An 18,650-nucleotide genomic window follows, 5' to 3' on the forward strand; every position below is an offset into this window, starting at 1 on the left:
GAATGCAAAGCTTATTTTTTTTGTGACTATGAAGCTGAGGATAAATCAGATGCATCTCCCTCATCATATCATTAGTAAAGATGGTGTGAAAAGAGGCCTGGTGACAGCTTTGCAAATCAGGTTTATTGTGTTGGCTAACAATCGGCTAACAGGATGGATTCTGTCCTAATGGCTGTTTATGAATAATTTAATCGCCTCTGTCTGTTCCCGCACTCGGCTCATTGTCGGGGTGCGACACAAAACTCAGACACAAACACAGCGCTGCAGCAAATATCCACACACATTTGAACTACTTCAAATTATAAGCCTGCAATTATTATGAAAACAATTTTTTTTAAAAAAACCTCAGGAGCATTTACACTGACTCTTAAACACTTTCTCTCGTTCACAAGGACTCACAAAAATTTGACACAAAATTTAATAAATTATTATGAGTTGCTGAAGTAAATTTGGAATGCCAACTCTTTAATAAATGTGTCTGTTACTGTCTCAGACGGGGGTCATGACGTCGCCATCGTTCCAAATCTCAATAACTGGGAGCGAATGGCATGAAGGCAAGAAAATATATTTAAGGTTGTGTTTATAGCTTCTTATATTAAGAGACCTTCATGCTACTATATGTAACTTTTATTAAAAAAAAGTTATAAAGTCATATTTTTAATCTGATACTAAAATGGCAAATCTCAAGAAAAAAAAGAGATATTTTTCTGAGAGTTCCTAAACCAAATTCTTAAAATCTCTTTCATTTTTTGATTTTTGGATGTCAATTGAAACCGAAAGAATGAATGATCAACACGTCAAATCTTTGGTACCAAGTTCTTTGGAACGCAGTTTGTCATCTACGATCATTTTATTATATTTCTGAAAACAAAATGTGGGCATGTGTCACTCAAATATTTATGAAATCTTGTCTCCATTAGTTCTGATGAACCCTGTATTGTGGCTCAACTGGATTTATTGTTACATGCCTAGTAGTATCAAACAACATTATTTATTTCTTTTTACTTTTAATCTTAAAGCCCTCACCAGGGCATACATAGAAATCTGTTCAATGCAACACCAACAGCCACATTTCTGTGTGTAGCCTCACCTGTTAGCCTAGCTCCTATAGATGACAGGAGGTTTGTCATTTAGCCACAGGCAGTTTGACACGGCCAGTTTTGGCTCTGTGAGCCAACACAGGCCCAAACCCAACAACCAAAAATAGTGCTCATGAATTTCTTGCCCTCAGTCGTACCATCTCCTTCACCCCCATCAAGCTGCTGCTTCAAATTTCATTTCGACATCCTGACTGCGTCCTCTTTTAGTTCCTCCTCTCTCCTCCTTGTCGTCCTCTGTCAGACACATCACGGCTGAGTGTTTTATTGCGTTGCGTCCTTGCAGAGGAGGACCTTGGGGCCCGCTCCAGACACCCAAAAAAACCTCCCCTCCCACTCTCTCGCATTGCTCTTGCTGTCTGTGTTTTTACTTCTTCTCCCTTTTTTTCTTTCCGTCCCCAGATTTGGTCTTTTTTCTCCTTCAGCGTGTTTTTATGGAGAGACCGTCGCCAGCCTGCATGACAAGTGAAGACGAGCCCCCGCTGCTCCTCCTCTTTCAAAAATCAGGTCTCTCCATTCAGATCAGTGACGGCCGCTTGCCTCTTCTGAAATTAAATCACCCTTTTAGTCGGAGTTCGGCGCATTTTAGTATTCCTGGTTTTGTCTGAGCTCCTTTTCCCCACTGTCTGTCCTGATCTCCATTTCTGCGAAGCTTTGATCTGCCGGTGCCGATGGTAGTTATTTCAGATTTGTGTTTAGAACTAAAATCCAAAAATACGTAAGACTTAAGAATATTGTTTTCACTCCTCTGTGCTGTGAGTGGTCGTTAAATATTTACATTAGTAGCAGAGCCCAGTGAGTAATCAGCCTGATTTCAATGTTGAGGCTACAGATAAACAACGGAGGATACCATGGTGCAAGACTTGTTGCCGCAGCAGAACCTTGTTAGAAAAGTTCGATAGACGGTAGTTGCGTCTCTAGTCACCATATGATTGCACAATTTGATACTTTGAAAATCTATTATATACATAACATTGAATAATACAAATTAAATGCTATTTCACGTGAAAATTTTTTTATCCATTTTATAGTCGGTACATATACAATATAGGTTAAATTCAATTAAGCAAATTGAATATATTAAACTTAACTTGTTTACTGCAAATACAGTGTTTGCTGATGTTACTTTCAAATGGTTAAAATAATATAGCACACTTAAATGCCGCTCTGCATTCCAAAATCCAAATAATAAGTTATTTTGTTTGCTTGACCTGTTGAGTTAAAACCAACAGCCATTAGCACAATGTATGCTAATTACAAATGATGCTAAAGATAGCACATGTTACGCACTTAGAGTAGCCCAAGAATGATGAAGCCTCTGGTATGGGGGACCCCAAATGAAAATCTGCTTGGGGCCCCAAAAAGATTTGAGCCGGCCCTTATGTCACCAGACAAAGTCTCTTTGTGTAGCCTAGCTTGGCGTAGATGTATGAACGGAAACCAACGGGGAAAGGTTTGAGTTTTACAGAAAGCGTTCATGTGTCACATTAAGATCTGAGCTGGGAAAAGGGGGTTTTGTAGCCATGACAACAAGAGAGAGCGAGTGCAGCAAATGGGAGCAGGTTGGGCACATTAGATATTCAAGTCCTTGGCTTGAGAATGGGAGACATCCAGGATCAGAGCGAAGGGTCTTGTCACTGAGCATGCTTTCGATCGGGCCATCTCATGAATCTGACACACGGTAATCTGAGCAGCTGCCCAATGGACGAACCTAAATAAGAGGTTTTGCTCTTTACTCGGAGATGGGTAAAGTCGGATGACACCAGGAGGGCAGGGCGGAGAGAGATAGATAGAGACAGAGAGAGGCCAGCAGTCCGGACAGCTGCAGTCCTGCCATGGAATCTGGTTTATGCGACTCCTTCTCCAGCTTCGTGACTGTGGCTCCTCTGTGCAACGGTATTAATAAACCTGGCAGCGTTCACACTGCGAGCGCTCGTCATGAGCTTCACATCAGTCATGCACCGGAGTGCCCGGCTCACCGGGAGGCTTCACCTCTCCATCTGGTTAAGTGTATCTTGTGCTGGTGCGCGAATCAGCCGGTGATGAGACATCCACCGCCTATGTCCTCTAAACAATATTGTGCAGTTATTTATACTCTATTGATCGGACTGTTACCGCGGCCCCTCGTGCGTTCTGCACGGTCAACTGCATCACTCTCACAAACTCAGGGTTCTGCGGTTCAGGCTGATGAATGATGTGAATGTACAGGAGCAATACAGCAGGCATAACCAAGGCTAACGCTACCGGTTGATGTGTAAGGCAATGCTAAGACAAATTGGGTTACGTCGGCCAATAAAACTGGTGTAGCAATTTGCGTACATTATATTTCAGCATGTTTTGTAAGTATTGTTTTCTTTTCGTCTTTATTAATTCCAGTAGTAGTTTTAGTTTTTTCATACTTTGGTTAATTTTTATGGTTAACTGAATCAACATGTCCAGTTAAAGTCTGATCAAAATGTTAAAAATAGAATTTTTCTCCAAAACAAAATAGTGTTGGAATCCCCTCATTATGAAACACGAACAACACAAACACATTTAATTGCTAATACATCCAGAATTACATTTCGTAGTACAGCGAAAGCTAATCTTGTAGGTTTTTTTTCAGGTAGTATTATTTTCTCAAATGTATTTTAACATGGTGGATTATTTTGGAGGTGGCATTTTAATCTAAGGATATAGATATTAAATCTTTTCTCACAAGTTGAATATTGCTCCAGGGTATACAGTACTGCACAGAAGACACAGATACATCCAGCCAGGTGTTAAATGCACCAAATCCTCTTGCTTTCTAATCTTTCCACAGCGATGCAGCTCCAAAAACAAATGGCTCTACTGTAGTACCAGTAAGAATCTAAAAGATGGTGTTGAATTATTATGATGATACTTTTCTGGTAGAGCTTTTGGTGCTGCACAAAAAGTTAGAACTTATTAAAAAAAAAACAATTTAAAAAGATTTAGTTTCTGGGAATAAAAACCAGGCAAGCTGGCATTATAGAACGACCAGTTCCTTTCTTTCTGGAGTTATTTTAAAACAGCTATTTCCCATGAGAATGTGTTGGCAATATTAAATTTGAAAAGAAAAAAAAAAAAAAAAAAAACAACAGCTTGGACTGGATTTCTGATGCGTCATTAGAACTGCCCAGTTTAAGTGAGCTTAAATCGATGTACAAGATAAAAATAACACATTTGCTTTAAAAGTGGATTTTGATGGTTGAATAATTATTATTTTCACAGATGACTCATCGTCAACAACAATCTGTTTTTCATCCACTGTTATTTTTAAAATCTTCCATAATTCCCAAGAAAGAAGTTATATAAAAAAGAAACTCAGTGGATCTACTTTGGAGCAGATCCAATGTGTGTAAGGTAAAAATAAAAAAAATTAAAAAAGTGGGCAAAATGTCTCTTCCTCTTAAAGTTTCTCTCAAAAGTCTGCATTCTCACTATGTTACCTTCCAGCCACAGACTTCCATGCATTTTACTCTTTCAGCATTGCCCTGTATTTATGCGACCAGTGATGCGTTTCACGGCGGCGGCTGCCGTCCGATTTGGAGATAAAAGTGCCGCTTAATCTGAGCGTGATCCCATCCGTCAAACCGTTTCCAGCAGTAGACGGGAAAGATGAAAATGAGCAGAAGTCGAATTCCCTTTTCAAGCGTTATAACGGTGATGAATCTCACTCACCCAAGATCACACAACCTACTGTAGAAAACGCATCGAGGCATCGCCGGTGTGGGCTGCAGAGTGCTGAGCGTTGTGACCGATCTACAACACGACCCGCCTTGCAGAGACTGTTTTAATAAGATTTTTGCCGAAGTTTTGCACTCGCGGTGCTTCTTAATGTCCTAGATTTTTGCGCCACCATTTTACAACTTCATTTGGTGCCCATGCAGGGTTCGTTTTCCGATGTGCATTTTGGATGGAGTCCAGAAGGCTCAGTTTTTGTCTCACCTGAACTGAGCAGCTTAGTCCACTTGTTGTTTTCAACGTAACATAATTTGGCTTGAAAGTTCTCTAAAACTGTATCTCTGGTCTGTTTATGCTCCTAATATGAGACTTTAATAAAAACTCCTCTGGTCAGACCGAGATTAAATTACATATGGATGGACTCCATTTGCAAATAACGCAAGAAAAATATTGTGCACCCAAATTGTTTTGGGATCTGACTCCTGAAGGCAATTGGTTGAACTGGAGATAAGTTACAGCTAACTTTGTAAAAATGTTAATTTCCTGTTTTGTGTTTAGTTGGGATACTTTTGAGTGGATCATTTAGAATACGTTACATTGGAGCAAAGGTCATCATAGTTATGTTTTTCACTTCTGCATTAAATGAATGCAGAATAGTATTTTTTAATCATAACGTATAGATTGAAAGATTTTGAAAAGTTTAGTTTTTTTGCTTACGCTTTTGCTTTAAGGCGCATGTTATTCAGAAACAGTCTGGACCGGTTTTTTCACCTGTTTTTTTGTTCTATGTAATATTTGTAATATTGATGTCTACTTTTAGCAAGCTGGGCAGCATTTCCTTGTTTTTGTGGTGATTTTTGGCTGGAGATGCAAATCTTTTAGTGTCAAGCGATTCAATTTGATTGCAATTGTTAATGTCATAATTCAATAAAGAAACCATTTTCAATTCTGAAACAAATTTTTCAATTCAAATGGTTAGATACTCTCTCTAAATTATTTGACAGACAAGAGGTAAAGATCATGTGAAAAATTACTTTAAATAATTCTGTCAACACAATAATGCTGTACCAAATTATATCAGTTTATATTTAAACAAAAGAAAGTTTGTGCATCAAATTCTGTGACTTAAATTATCAGGTTAGCTCAGCTGCCTGGGATTTTCTTACATGAAAAAAATTCAAACGCATACGGTGGGCGAGGCTGCCTTCTACAGTGGCAAATACGTACAAATTAAACGTATTCTAAATTCCATTTTTGGGAATTTCCAATCAAGAATTCCCAGGACTAGGAATTGCGATTCCTCATAGAATCAGTTTTATTCTGCGTTGCTTGCTGGATCGTCTGGTACACGTCCGCCTCGTCAGACCGGAGGAAGCCGGAAAGGAATTCAGAGGAAGCAGATTCAGACACGAAATCTGCAGAGAATTTTTTCAAAGAAATTATTGACGAATGTGTTTACTAGGGTTTTTTTCTTTTTTTTTCTATGATTGCTAGAGAAAAGCAATAATCAGGACTGTAATGAGCGCGCCCCATAATCCCTGAGCTTGGTGACAGAAACCAGGCCTGTTTAATTAAGACTCTGATTTCCCGTGAGGCATAGAGGTCTCTTTTTTTCCCTTTCTTTCTTTCTCACCCTCTTCCCAGCCTGTCTTAATTTTATTTCGGAATATTTATTTTTTTTTTTGTTCTATCTTGATCCAAACCACATTTGGAAAACAGCCTCTGCTCTCTTGGTTGCTTTGATGTGCTAGTGGCTCGTGCTTTTCTTTTATGTCCGCCCTAACTGCGGGCGAGGAGTTTCTCCACGAGCAAAACTTTTTAGGAAAAGGGGGTTTTCTCGTAATCCCACAAAATAGAAGACGGCAGTGAGTCAGAAGTAATGTGTGGGCTTAGGAATGAATGTTTCAGTTATTCTGCATGTACTTTGGTGGTGGATAAATGCAGAGAGGTGAAACAGAAACTCGCAACATAAAGGAGCACAACTAAAGGAGGCACTTTTGAGTGAATATTCGATGCAGCTTTGGTTTAAAAGTGAAAGTCGTTTCTTCAGAAGGACTGATGCGGCAGAGAGAAATGTTGCCATTAATTGCTGCTCCTTATCCTGAGGAACTGGATCTTCAGTTGTTGTTTTTTTGTTTTTCTTGTTTGTTTGACTAAATCAATTAAATGGGGAAAGACTTTGGTGGAAGTGATTAAAGGGTAGATAAGAAAAAGAAGGAATTAAGTTTGTAGCGATATCCCACAACATTAATAATGTTCAATGAATGTCTTAAACATGCATTTCCTCTTCTCAGTAGCAGGATGTATCCTGAGGCTCCGTTTACACGGAGCTGCTCTTCGGTGAAACCGTAACATTTTTTGTTGCGATCCAGCCGCTCGCTTACATGAGCGACTGGAGTCTCTCACAGCGGCACTTTTCGAAACCAGGTGTCAGAGGGAAACTTTTCTGTGAATCACTCCGCAGGCGCGAAAACGCACATGCGCAGAATGCACAGCGATAGGGTAACAACAAAAACAATGGCGGATAGCATTGTGCTGTTTTGTGCTACTTGACCTGTTTAGTTTAACACGATTTCTGCTAAGGAATAGATGTGTTACATTAACACTTTGTTCATGGGAAACAGAGACGGGTTCCTATGAGATGGAATCTAAGAGTCAAAAGTGCTTGTGTGCTCTATTCAATGCTAAAATCACAGTGCCATCTGGTGGTCTGGCATGACAACTACAGCTGACTCAAGATGTCTTGGCGGTGCCGTCTAAACGTGGAACATTCGAGTTTCCCAGGCACCAGTCTTATATCATATTATAACATATCCTATTGACCTACAGAGGTGTCTCCCTCGCAATGACATATTTCTACTTTTTAATGGAGATAAAATGGAAGCCGTATTTGAAAACAGAAATCACAAGGAATGCTGTAGCAAAAGAATTCAGCTGTGGTTTGTTTTTTTCAGATGAAATGAGAGTGAAGCGACACTGTTCAGCACTCTCTCTTTGGCCCTCTCTGCATCACCTTCTTCTATCTTTCAATTTCTTTTGCTGTTTGCACCAAACCCCCCAGGCACCCCTCTACATCCAGTCTGGGTCTGGAAAAGGCAGAGGCCTCTGGCTTCTGGCAGCCTGGTGCAGCGGAGGTGTGAACCCTGTAATCGCCAGTCATTACTCAGTGGCACTTCCCACACTCCAACTTAAGTGTGTCTCGTCTGCCATGTTAACATCAATACATCATTATCACATTAATTTTGACAGATCAGTGTAATTCAGTGTAACAAGGGAGAGCACTGTTGGAAAAGCCTGGACTACCATTTAATCCACTGTACTATAAAACAAGCCAGATTATTTCTTTTCCTGAACACCAGATTGGATATCATTCTTCCTTTAAGCCTAAAATATGAGATTAGCTAACTTTTTTCTTTAGATCCTTCTTACCCTTCAAAGCAAAGGCACCTTCCATGCGAGAAATAAAAAGAAGCCGTTTATTTTTCCAGCAGAACCTATTACGGCGTGTGTGACTTTTCTAGTCATGGAATCCTGAAAGCATTTGCAATGTCAAGTAGAGAACTATTGGCAGGAAACCGTGGGTGGGACCATCATTTCAATTCGTCAAGCCATGAAAATCTCTGCAGCTCGAAGGAAGTTTCCTGATCCAACAGTCAGGATGCTCCAATGGGGGTGTCTCGTGGTGTAACGGCAGCCATCCTGGGTTCTTCCTTCCTTCCCTCGCTGCCCACTTAGTTCTAGTCAATAAAGGCCGCTAGTGCCAAGAAAACAAGCATTTGTGACCTCAGGGGAAAACACCCAACAGCGTCCAAATACACTTCTAAACGACGCTTAAAGAGATGTTTTTTTAGGCTCTCACATTCTCCAATACTCTGATAAGTACAGCTTTGTGTAGCTATATTCAATTCAGGTTACACATATGGCGCCGAGTCTCATCTCAAACCATTTACCAAAACAAGTCGATTTAATTGAATCATACAGACAGGTTCCAAGTTAATTACCGTTCTAATTGTTCAAATAGTCTAAAAGTTTTTTGTTTATGTAAGGGTACCCAGCACATTGCTTCGAATCACTGACTTGCTGCATTCACTCCTCCTGGATGAGCAGACAGAGACAAACAATCGCTTGCGTTGTGTCGTCAACTTTACAGCAATGCTACACTGAGCCGGTAGCGACAGTAGCTGTGAAATGTGAGCAAATCTTGTTTATATTCTGCTAGTGTCGAAAAACATAATTTTGCAATTGCAGTGCTTCCACTAAATAAGAAATTAAATTAAAATCACATGAGAATATGCTTGTTCTCGCAATAAGTCACTAAAAATTACGGCAACAATGGTTGTGAGCAGCTAAATTAGAAATAGTCATAATTCAGTCATGGCGCTAGAACTCATTATCTATGAGCCAATCATAGGAGACATCAGAGTCTAGTTCAGGCGTTGGAACGGCAAGAACCTTATACTTGGGTGCGGCGACGTATGTGCCGCTTTGGGGAAATTGTAGTCCGTGATTTCACATTAGAGCAATGGGTTCAACACGTTCAAATGACACAAATCTTTTTATGAACGGTGGACCCAGCTGCACATTGCCCGAGAAAAAACAAAATTATTTCAAACAGAAAGAAACCGCCACCCTCCACAAGATCACGACTTGTGCGATGCAAGCAAAACCAAAGTGCAGTTTTGCGCAATACATCGATTTCGACGCGGCAGAAAAACCATCTCAACCCAACGCAAAAAAACTTTTATCAAAAAGCATGATTTTTTTTTGGAACTACTGTTTCCATTAAGCAAAATTATAACATTTTTATGGTTAATGAAAACACAGCCGGTGGGAAGGAAAACTATGCTTCAACAGGAAGTAACATTGAGCAGAGCCAGGACCTGGCTCAGTACAGGAAGACCGATCTTTCACGAGGAAACCCTCCACAGACACACTGATAAGAGGATAATGTCACTTGGAGAAGAAAAAGTTGAATTTATGGCAACAGTTGCTCATTTAGTGGCTGCATCTAGCAGAGAGACATGGTGAAACACAAAGTAAAATTTCTGTTTAAAAGCAAAAGGACCTTAAATTCATTACATTTCCACTTAGTGGGATGTTATTAGAAGGTTTTTGGTGCAATGGGGAATGTTTTAATGGCATTCGCTCCTGTGTGTTAAATTAGGAGTTTAGAGTATAATGAGGTTTTTGGGTTTAAGGGCTGAAATTAGTAGGCAAAGTTTGCAAAAATAGTCTCCAAATTGCAGGTGACTATTTGTTCAGAAGAAAAATATGTTTTTATGGACTTGTGTTGCTAACAGCAGTAGCAGTAGACTGATCACAGCAATTAGCACATCCTACTGGTCGGCCTGCTTTACACTTAGGAGATTAAGTCGGATTTAATGTGATTTCTAAAGTTTAACAGCTCAGAGCTTTTAAACAGATGATTTTTACATATTTATATATATATTTGTACATTTTTCCAGCTGATGGCACAGTAAAACTATCCACACAGTGGTCTTGAAAACTGTTGCACGTGAAATGACAGATCTGGACGCAGCTGCTTACTTACAGCCCAAAGGCAGCCTCTTGCGTCATTAAATGAATTGCTTTTTTCTGTTGTTTTTCCATAGAGCGGATAGTCATAGATTAATAGTGAGGCTGTATCTGTGGTTTGCTTTTAGCTTGCACTGATGTCAACCCCCCACAACATGCAGGCGGTGTGTGAATGCGCGCGCGCGCGCGCGTGTGTGTGTGTGTGTGTGTGTGTGCCAGATTCCATTAGTCCATTAGACTCCTGTGCGTCTTCTTCTCAGTCTTGATGAAAACCGAAGTGCCGTTCACGTCTGCAGAGCCGGCACTGCAGACTTGTCGCCTGGCTAGGAAAGGAAAGCCCCGCTGGTGAGATGTGAAGAGAGGGAAAGCAAGATGGATCGCTCTGCTGTCCGCGGTGTGTTAAAAGGCAGTTAGACTGTACAGTTTCCCTCGCACGGTCACTCACATCCTGAGCTACAAACATTTTAACCAGAGAATAGGATTTACTCTGTGAAGCATGCTTTTGTCTGGATTTATGAGACAGAATTTCAACTGTCCACAATTATAAAAAGACTCAAACAGAGGCGGGTAGAGAACCCAAAAAATTTTACTCGAGAGAAGCACAACTTCAACATATTTTTATCAAGTAAAAGTAAAAAGTACCCATCCAAGAAATTACTCAAGCAATCAATATCAGTAGATAATACGTCTGAAAGAATATTCAATCATTTCACTGAACTCTTATCCAGAATCGCACAGCATTCTGGGGGATGTAGGCAGAGACTTTAGCCTTTTAAACTCTCACGGTGAACTAAAGCTAGGTTGGTGCCATCGACTAACTTACTCACTCTTTGGTTACCTAGCAACAGCCTGTTGAGTAACTCGCGCAGCAGCAGTGCCTAACAACTGCTTAAAAATACACAACAATGTTGTAAAGTGAAAACTGAGGATAAAAGAGGAAAAGAGACGTCAGCAGTTTGGCTGCTGACGTCTCTTTCAGATATTTAAAACAAAAAATGAATCAATAATCATCGATATCGACTGATATGAAACGCTTATATTTTGAAACGTTTTTCAGCCATATCGTCCAGCCCTGCTGGTTAGGAAACAAAACAAACTCTGGCTGTAAAAGGGTATTTGGTAAAAAAAAAAAGGCCACTCAACTGAGTGATCAAAACATCAACAATTTCATTTTTGAAAATTACATCATCAAATGGACCAAAATATAAACTTATGTGGAAATTTTGATCTTTTAACAACCAGTGAAAATAATGAATATTGCAAAAATAACAAAATCAAGCCAAATACACATTTTTCCAAATCAGTTTCTTTCTAAACTTATGAAACGCTGACCGAAAACTCAGGTGTGTGTCTGTGTCTGGTGAATGTTTGGTTAAAACAAGTTTGTTCTTCATTCAGTGATGTTACTCAAGTGAGAGTAATGCTGCATTATATTGAAATTACTCAAGTCAATGTAAAAAGCACAGTATACCAAAAAAAAAAAAAAACACTACCCCTAAAAATACAGTTTTTCCAAAAAGTTTCAGTCAGTGTAAGCCAACTCTGGACTCAAAGTGTGCATTAGCACTGGTACCGACACAAAGTTGGAAAGCCAGAGAACGAGCTGCTTTTTGACTCAATGCATGATGCATGAGCGGCTATCTATAATGAATGGAGCCGGGCCACTCATCTTACTAGCTGGAACTCCTGCTTTCTAAATGCATTCCCCCAAATAGCATGCAGAAAAATCCGGTTTCCCTTCGCTTGTATTAGCAGGGAAAGCGTTCTCCCATGAGGTGTCAGACACATAATAAAGTATGTCATCCCCTTTTTCCAGGGCCCGCTGTGCCACTGTCGGCTGTTGTTTGGCTTGTCTGACGCTCGCGGGGCGAGCTTTCTGCAGCCTGAGAGAGCGGATGCAGAGAGTGTCATGACTCATTTAGGGTTTGCTTTCATTTCCCTGCAACCGACAGCGTGTGATGTAACCTTTGCATGAGTCCGGCTGAAATCAGCGAGGCTATTCCTCGAGGAGCCCCCTCCTCCACCTCCTCCCCCCCTTTCCGAGCCGCCGCCGAGGCATCAGGGTACCCACTGACCACTTAGCCGCCCGGACCCGTCAATAACTCTTTATAAAGATCAATTAGGGCCGATCAGTGGAGAGAGCGCCGCTGGGGCCGCGGTGCCATATCGAGCCGTTTCTGTGCGATGATGTTTCACGTAGAGCTTTTTCCAAAGGAAGGGCATCGCACCCTCAAGACATTTGACTTCATTAAAGGAGCGTTCTCCTCAAACCGGAGTCATAAACCCTGCGATGAACTACTTCTCTCTTTGTCTGTGCGCTGAAAAATAGCATAGTGTCCAGCCATCAGTCTGCCTGAAAGCACCGTGACGGAGGAATGGAAGCGATGCAAAGCAGCACGTAACTGTGAAGTGGGATCAGGCCACTTTATCATGATGTCCTTAAAGGCGCAGTATTGTGTGTTTTCCAGGCGCATGGTGCCATTTTATAGCGCGATAAAGTAACTATGTTACCTCCAATTGTTATAAAAATGCTATATTTATCAAATATGACTTTAAAGAAATTTGACTTTGTAATTTAACACCTTGAAATTGGGCCTCTGTCTCTTTAAAAACTCCTTTCACCTTCAGAAAGTCATGACATCGCTCCTCTATTAACCCTTTAAGAGCGTTTTTACTGGCATTGTACTGAGAAGCAGCTTCTATAATGAGCTCAGCAGATGTGCAGTTCCACCAGGTGTTTGCTAATTGCTGCTGGCTAGTCTGAAGGAGCTGAGTGGGGGAGTCGTGGAGGAGGAGCTGCGTCCACCCAGGCATTTTGCACAGGTGAAATAGTTGAAAGAATCAAATCAACACTCCAGCCAACTTCAGCGTAGCGCAAAAGCTTTTTATCGAAAAATATGAGGTTTTTTTTAACATTAGTACATTTCTATTAAGCAAATTTATTTTCGTAATTCCAGTTGCCACAATTTTAAGGTCAATGGAGATGCAACTAGCGCCACATTTGGTTAGATTTTATTAGGACAAAATTGAACAGAGCTGATAGCTATACCTATTATAATCTTAACTTCATATTTCTGCACCTCTTTGGCAACCAGGCTTCATTGTGTAGCTGTTAGATTAACTCATAGGGAGATTATGGAGAAACCAAACTCTCCAGCACAGATGACAAGTAATGTTCTGGAACTTTGAGCTTCGTAATGAAAATGAAAACTTGGTTTTTATTATTATTTGTTTTATTATTCCTATTTTGTTTTTTATTTTCTTTTTTCCATTTGACTTTTAGTTTTACATTTGAAATGAAGATTTCAAAAAGAAAAACATTTTTGTGTAAAATTTGTAAAAATGAAAGTCTGCACCGAAAGTTTTGAGAATGTTCATATAAAAAGAATCAACTCACACTTTTCACATTTTCATTTTAGGAAGTGAAACCACGTATCGTTTCTATCCCACTTCACAAATATGAGCCACCTGCTGTTTTTCTACCTCGTAGAAAAATCCCAGCAAAAATACTTTGTGTGATGTGTGAAAACGATATTTTTGTAAGGCACTGTGGCATTTACTTTTTGTGACAAAAAAAAAAAAAAAAAAATGTACACCGTTCACAGCCAGACTGACTAGAAGCTCGTGTTTTCAGTTCATTTTGTTTTTCCGTCCACTCTGCTACGGACGGGTTTTTACTCATGTCCTACTTGTGCTGGATGCGGTGATGAATGTGGTTGTCATGACACCAGCGCCGGCCAATGAGCTCGCGGGTTAGCAGCGCTGCACGTCATGTCTGACGGCTGACTGACAGGCCTGCTGCAGAGCGAGCCGACCGTTCACCGTCTAACCTTTCTTCCATGCTGATTATTAATCCAACTTACAGCGCGCTTCCCGTGTCCCTCCATCGCAAATTAACCTTTCTCTTCTTCTCTCTCCCTCCTCCCCTTCTCTGTCTTTTGTTGGGTTTTTTTTTTTTTCTGTCCCCTTACCTTTCGCAAAAAACCCTGTCCTTTGTCCTTTCCCTCCTCCCCCCTCTCGCAGCAAGTTTGTTCACGTGAAAATTATTGACGATGAGGAGTATGAGAAAAACAAGAACTTCTTCCTGGAGCTGGCTGAGCCTCGCATGGTAGACATGAGTCTGCAGAAAGGTGGAGTACTCAACTTCTTTCTCTCTTTCTCTGTGTCTTACTCTCCCACTTTTACTGCTGTGGCCTCCATTTGCCTCATTTCAGCCCCTCTTCTCTGTTTCTCTGCCATCCTCCTGTGTTTTTAACGCCAGGTTTTGTTCACAACTCTGTTTTTTTCACAATCCCGCCGCGGTAAAATCACATCTTTTTGTTCCTCTCAGCGCCACAGTTTCTCCCCCAGACGCCATCGGCATCTGCACAAGGAAGCAAACAGTCTAGACGTCACTTTCATATACTCAAAGGCGCAGGCAGACACTGTTATATAGAAACATGCAGGAGTTATTTATAACTTTACAGCCAGAGCGTCCATGATGAATGCTATAAACTGGTTCTGCTGAGGAAGGATTATTCATTCATTTTATTTAGCAGCGAGAGAAACGATTCACCAGATTCCAACTAATGGTTTCATCAGGCTATGAAGTATTATTTTAATATACTCATATTGTATAGCGTCCTGCTAAAGAGAGAAGTACAATAAAAGTATTTTTGCCCAGCTTTTCTTCCTTGCGTTTCAAATAAAAAAAACTTTAGTATCAGATTAAGATGTTAGTGAATAAAGTTTTTTAACTGATTTTATTTATTACTATTATTCACTTAATTTTAACGTTTTTATGCAGACAAGCAAATATTTCCAACTAGATGACTTTTGAAGGCAGATGCATCTTATTTTGAGGATGTGTTAATTGGGGACGAATGCAAATGCACATTGCCGTTTTCACATTTCTATTATGGTGCAGACTGCATGATAATAAGTTAATTGTACAGTCATAATTAGGAAAGAGTAAAAATTGTGACAAGAGTAAAAATTTAGATGTGTAAAATATATATAATGTGGGACATGTATGGACGTGACAACAGGGGGTAGGATTTAGTCAGCATTGTCTTCTTCCCACTCCTTTTCTGACTGGATATGAAAGATTTGTTTTTTCTATGGCGAATTGTGATTGTGCTTCTTTTTGGGTTTTTTTATATATTTTATTTATTTTTTTTCTCTGTCATTTTACGTGTTCGAAATGAAGAAAAATGTAATTTTATTTACAAAATATAACACTGGCCATAAAAGACATAGTTCTCTACTTTTCTTGACAAAGGTAGTAGATAGGGAACATGCAGTTGATTGATGTGTTGATACAGCGGATGGGATGCACCGATCAGAACTTCATGGCCAAAACCAATATCTGGTTGTATATAGTGTGAAGCTGGGTTCAGAAAGTTCCTATTTATTTCAAAGAATTAAATTAAATAATTGCCAGCGTTCGAAACGCTGTGTAGAGGAGATGTCATAGACTGTATTAAAGACAGAGTAGTTAGCATTAGCATTAGAAACTGTAAACACCAGTCTGTGTATTTCTCAGGTAACACAGATCCTTTCCCCAACTCGTTAAGATTTTTTTTTTTTTCAAAAGAACAAAGCAAAGAAATTTTGCTGCAATACATTTAGCCTTCCTGTTGTCCACTGACTTATCTGTGCCTGTTCAAAAGTGGGAGCCTTAATGAATGGAAGACATGCTCCAGAGTTAGCCCAGTTTCCTTTCTATAAACTTCATCCTTGTGTAATTTTTAAACACCTCACTGATATTGAAACTAGTTAACTCTCTTATTCGCTCCGTTACAACTTCCGACTGAAGCAAGTGGCTATTACTGCAACATGTTTAGGTGTTGGTGATTCATCGACTAAAAAAAACAACAAAAAAAAGAGATTGCTGCTAACCACCGGTTAAACGGAAAATAGTTTCAAACGTGTCAGGATTTCCTTTCGTCATTGATCTCAATGTGTGCTTTAAAAATAATAATCAAGCCGTTACAAAAAGTATGAACCACTCTGCTCCCATTTATGGTTCTGGAAATATCTGTGTTTTTGTTATTTATTTATTTTCTTTTCCGCTCGGAGTTGTACAGTTGCCCGCAGCGTTCTTGAGTTGAATTGTTGGAGACAGTAAAGGTGTAGAGGAGAAGTAAGCTAAGCGATTTGTTCAGACAGAGTGCCAGATAAAGATAGGTAACGACAGGTGAAGCTGTGCAGGATACATGCCAGTGGTCAGGTCCAGTCTCAAGGGTCAGACGCTTTGAGGGGAAAGAAACTGAACCTTTGTATGCTGTTTTTTTCCCCGCCTCTTTCTTTTCAGAATGCCCTGCAAAACCTGTTTATAGCTAATCGATGCATGAAGAGTTTTGAGTCACTATGCGTTACAGGAGCCTTTCATTCACTTCCATCTACTCACTAATTGACAGAATTCTTTGCAGTGTTTCTTTTTCACATGCTCCAGTTTTAGGTACATTGGAAATCACTTATATCTGCAACCATAGAAACTGATGCGTCTATTCTCTATGTAGTAATTAATGTTTTAAAATCCTGACTGAACAAAAGATCATTTGTCAAGATGTACTGTACATCTATGGGAAGCTAAAACATGATTTTATCCAGCTTTTTCCTGGTGATTGCTGCTGTAGGATTAATCGAGTTCGCAACGGCAGCTGCAGTGAACCAGTTTGTTTTCCCACCTAGTTGAGTTTGAATTTACTGCTACATTTTCTTATTTTTTGAGGGGGGTTTTTCTAACTGCACACCTATGGACATGTTCTTCGATGCCTAAATATGGATTTTCACCGTTCACTGCTACAACTTTAATGAGGTGATGCAGGTGGGGTAAGCAGGTAGGCGTCTGTAACATGCGCCCAAAGTGAAACAGGGTCAGTGTGGTTTCTCTTCTCTACATCACTGATGCTCCTGTTGTGCACATTTCCTGAGAAGTTTCTGGCCAGGAAACACTTTTTCACTCTTCCTAACCTTTGTGCATGAAGACGATGAAGTTAGGTTGTGTCAATTTTGATTAGCCAAATTCTTTATTTTGATCATCTTTCTCCTGAGTTGGCCTTTTAAGTCACTAGCTGTGTTTTCATTACAAATGTGAGCAAAACTTTGTCAAAATATGTCACTAGAACACAATGTCACAATTGCGGCGTTTCCATTAAGTAACAAATGGAATTAAAATAGCATGAATAAGTTTGTTCAGGTGGTAAGTCGTTAAAAACATGCCACTGCCACGCCATGATCCTCCAACTACTTCCAGTCATCTTCTTCTTCGTGGTTTGCGCCAGTGGCAACATCTGGTTGTTGATCGTGTGACTCGAGTGATGCAAAAAGAATGTACTATAAAAATAAATAAATTTTGATACGTCCAAAAATACCACCACGTTTTCTCAAAACTGTTGTGTTTCTATTATGATGTAAATCTCTTTGAACTGCCTTGTTGCTCAAATATGGTATACAAATAAACTTGACTGATTGATTAAGCAAATGAATTTTCAAAATGTCAAATTGCGCAATTGTGAATGGAGACGCAGCTAGTCTGATTTAAAAAAATGTTTAATTATTTTTTTCTAATTCTTATTTTAGACCAAACTCAGCACAATTTGACACATACTTTCATTTTCAATGTTTCTGTTCATTTCTATATTTTTTGGTTATGAAATGAATATACAGGACTACATAAAAAAAAACACCTTGAAGATTAATTACATGCAGCATTAGACCCTGTTGCATGGATTCCACCAATCGGGACGAGGGAATCCATATTTTACAAAGTTTTGTAAGGCCTATGATAAATTGTTTTCTGTTTTTAATTTGCACAAATATTATTCATGCTCAATAAAATACCCTGGGGGGACATCCCTCTCATTCAGAGCCAGACCTTCCCGTCCCAGCTGTAGTCTACACCTAGGTTTATTTTACTAAATGATTCAAATGTTACTCATTTCAACTGTAGAAGCAGAGCAACGCCGCTGTGCATCTAATGAAAGCCCAATGTTTGCAGAGAATTATACGAGATACGCCTACTTACTTTGTAAATGCAGAAGGTAATAAATGTTTGATTTAGGTAATGAATGTTTAAACTATATACAATGAGGAGGGTAATGAAAAAGCTCTTTTTGTGCAGCATCATATTTTATGAACGTGTCTTTGCTGATGAAATCACTTTGATGCCACATTAGAAGAAACAGAAGACGCTTTATTAGGCTCGCGCGCACGTTGTTCTCTTGCAATTACTCCTTTATTGCATCAATGAATGATAGGATGGTTTTATAGTTTTTCGATATAATCTAACAATCATATTGTTGTTCAAAATCAGTGATCTGCAGCTGATTGGGTTTGTTTTTCTCT

The 18,650-nt window shown here is 39.7% G+C and overlaps 1 protein-coding gene across 4 annotated transcripts in view; it reads left to right on the forward strand.

Annotated features, from left to right (window-relative positions):
- Window positions 1-18,650, forward strand: part of slc8a3 (solute carrier family 8 member 3) — a 124,062-nt gene that overhangs the window by 59,960 nt on the left and 45,452 nt on the right. For 2 of the 4 annotated variants that reach the window (XM_032547084.1, XM_032547085.1), the window contains exon 3: window positions 14,343-14,449. The exons of the other annotated variants lie outside the window; for them this stretch is intronic. In XM_032547084.1, coding sequence (XP_032402975.1) covers window positions 14,343-14,449 — 107 coding nt within the window. The remainder of the gene's footprint in view (window positions 1-14,342; window positions 14,450-18,650) is intronic. 4 annotated transcript variants of the gene reach the window in all.

The sequence above is a fragment of the Xiphophorus hellerii genome, chromosome 19 (assembly GCF_003331165.1).
Source record: "Xiphophorus hellerii strain 12219 chromosome 19, Xiphophorus_hellerii-4.1, whole genome shotgun sequence".
Taxonomy (NCBI): domain Eukaryota; kingdom Metazoa; phylum Chordata; class Actinopteri; order Cyprinodontiformes; family Poeciliidae; genus Xiphophorus; species Xiphophorus hellerii.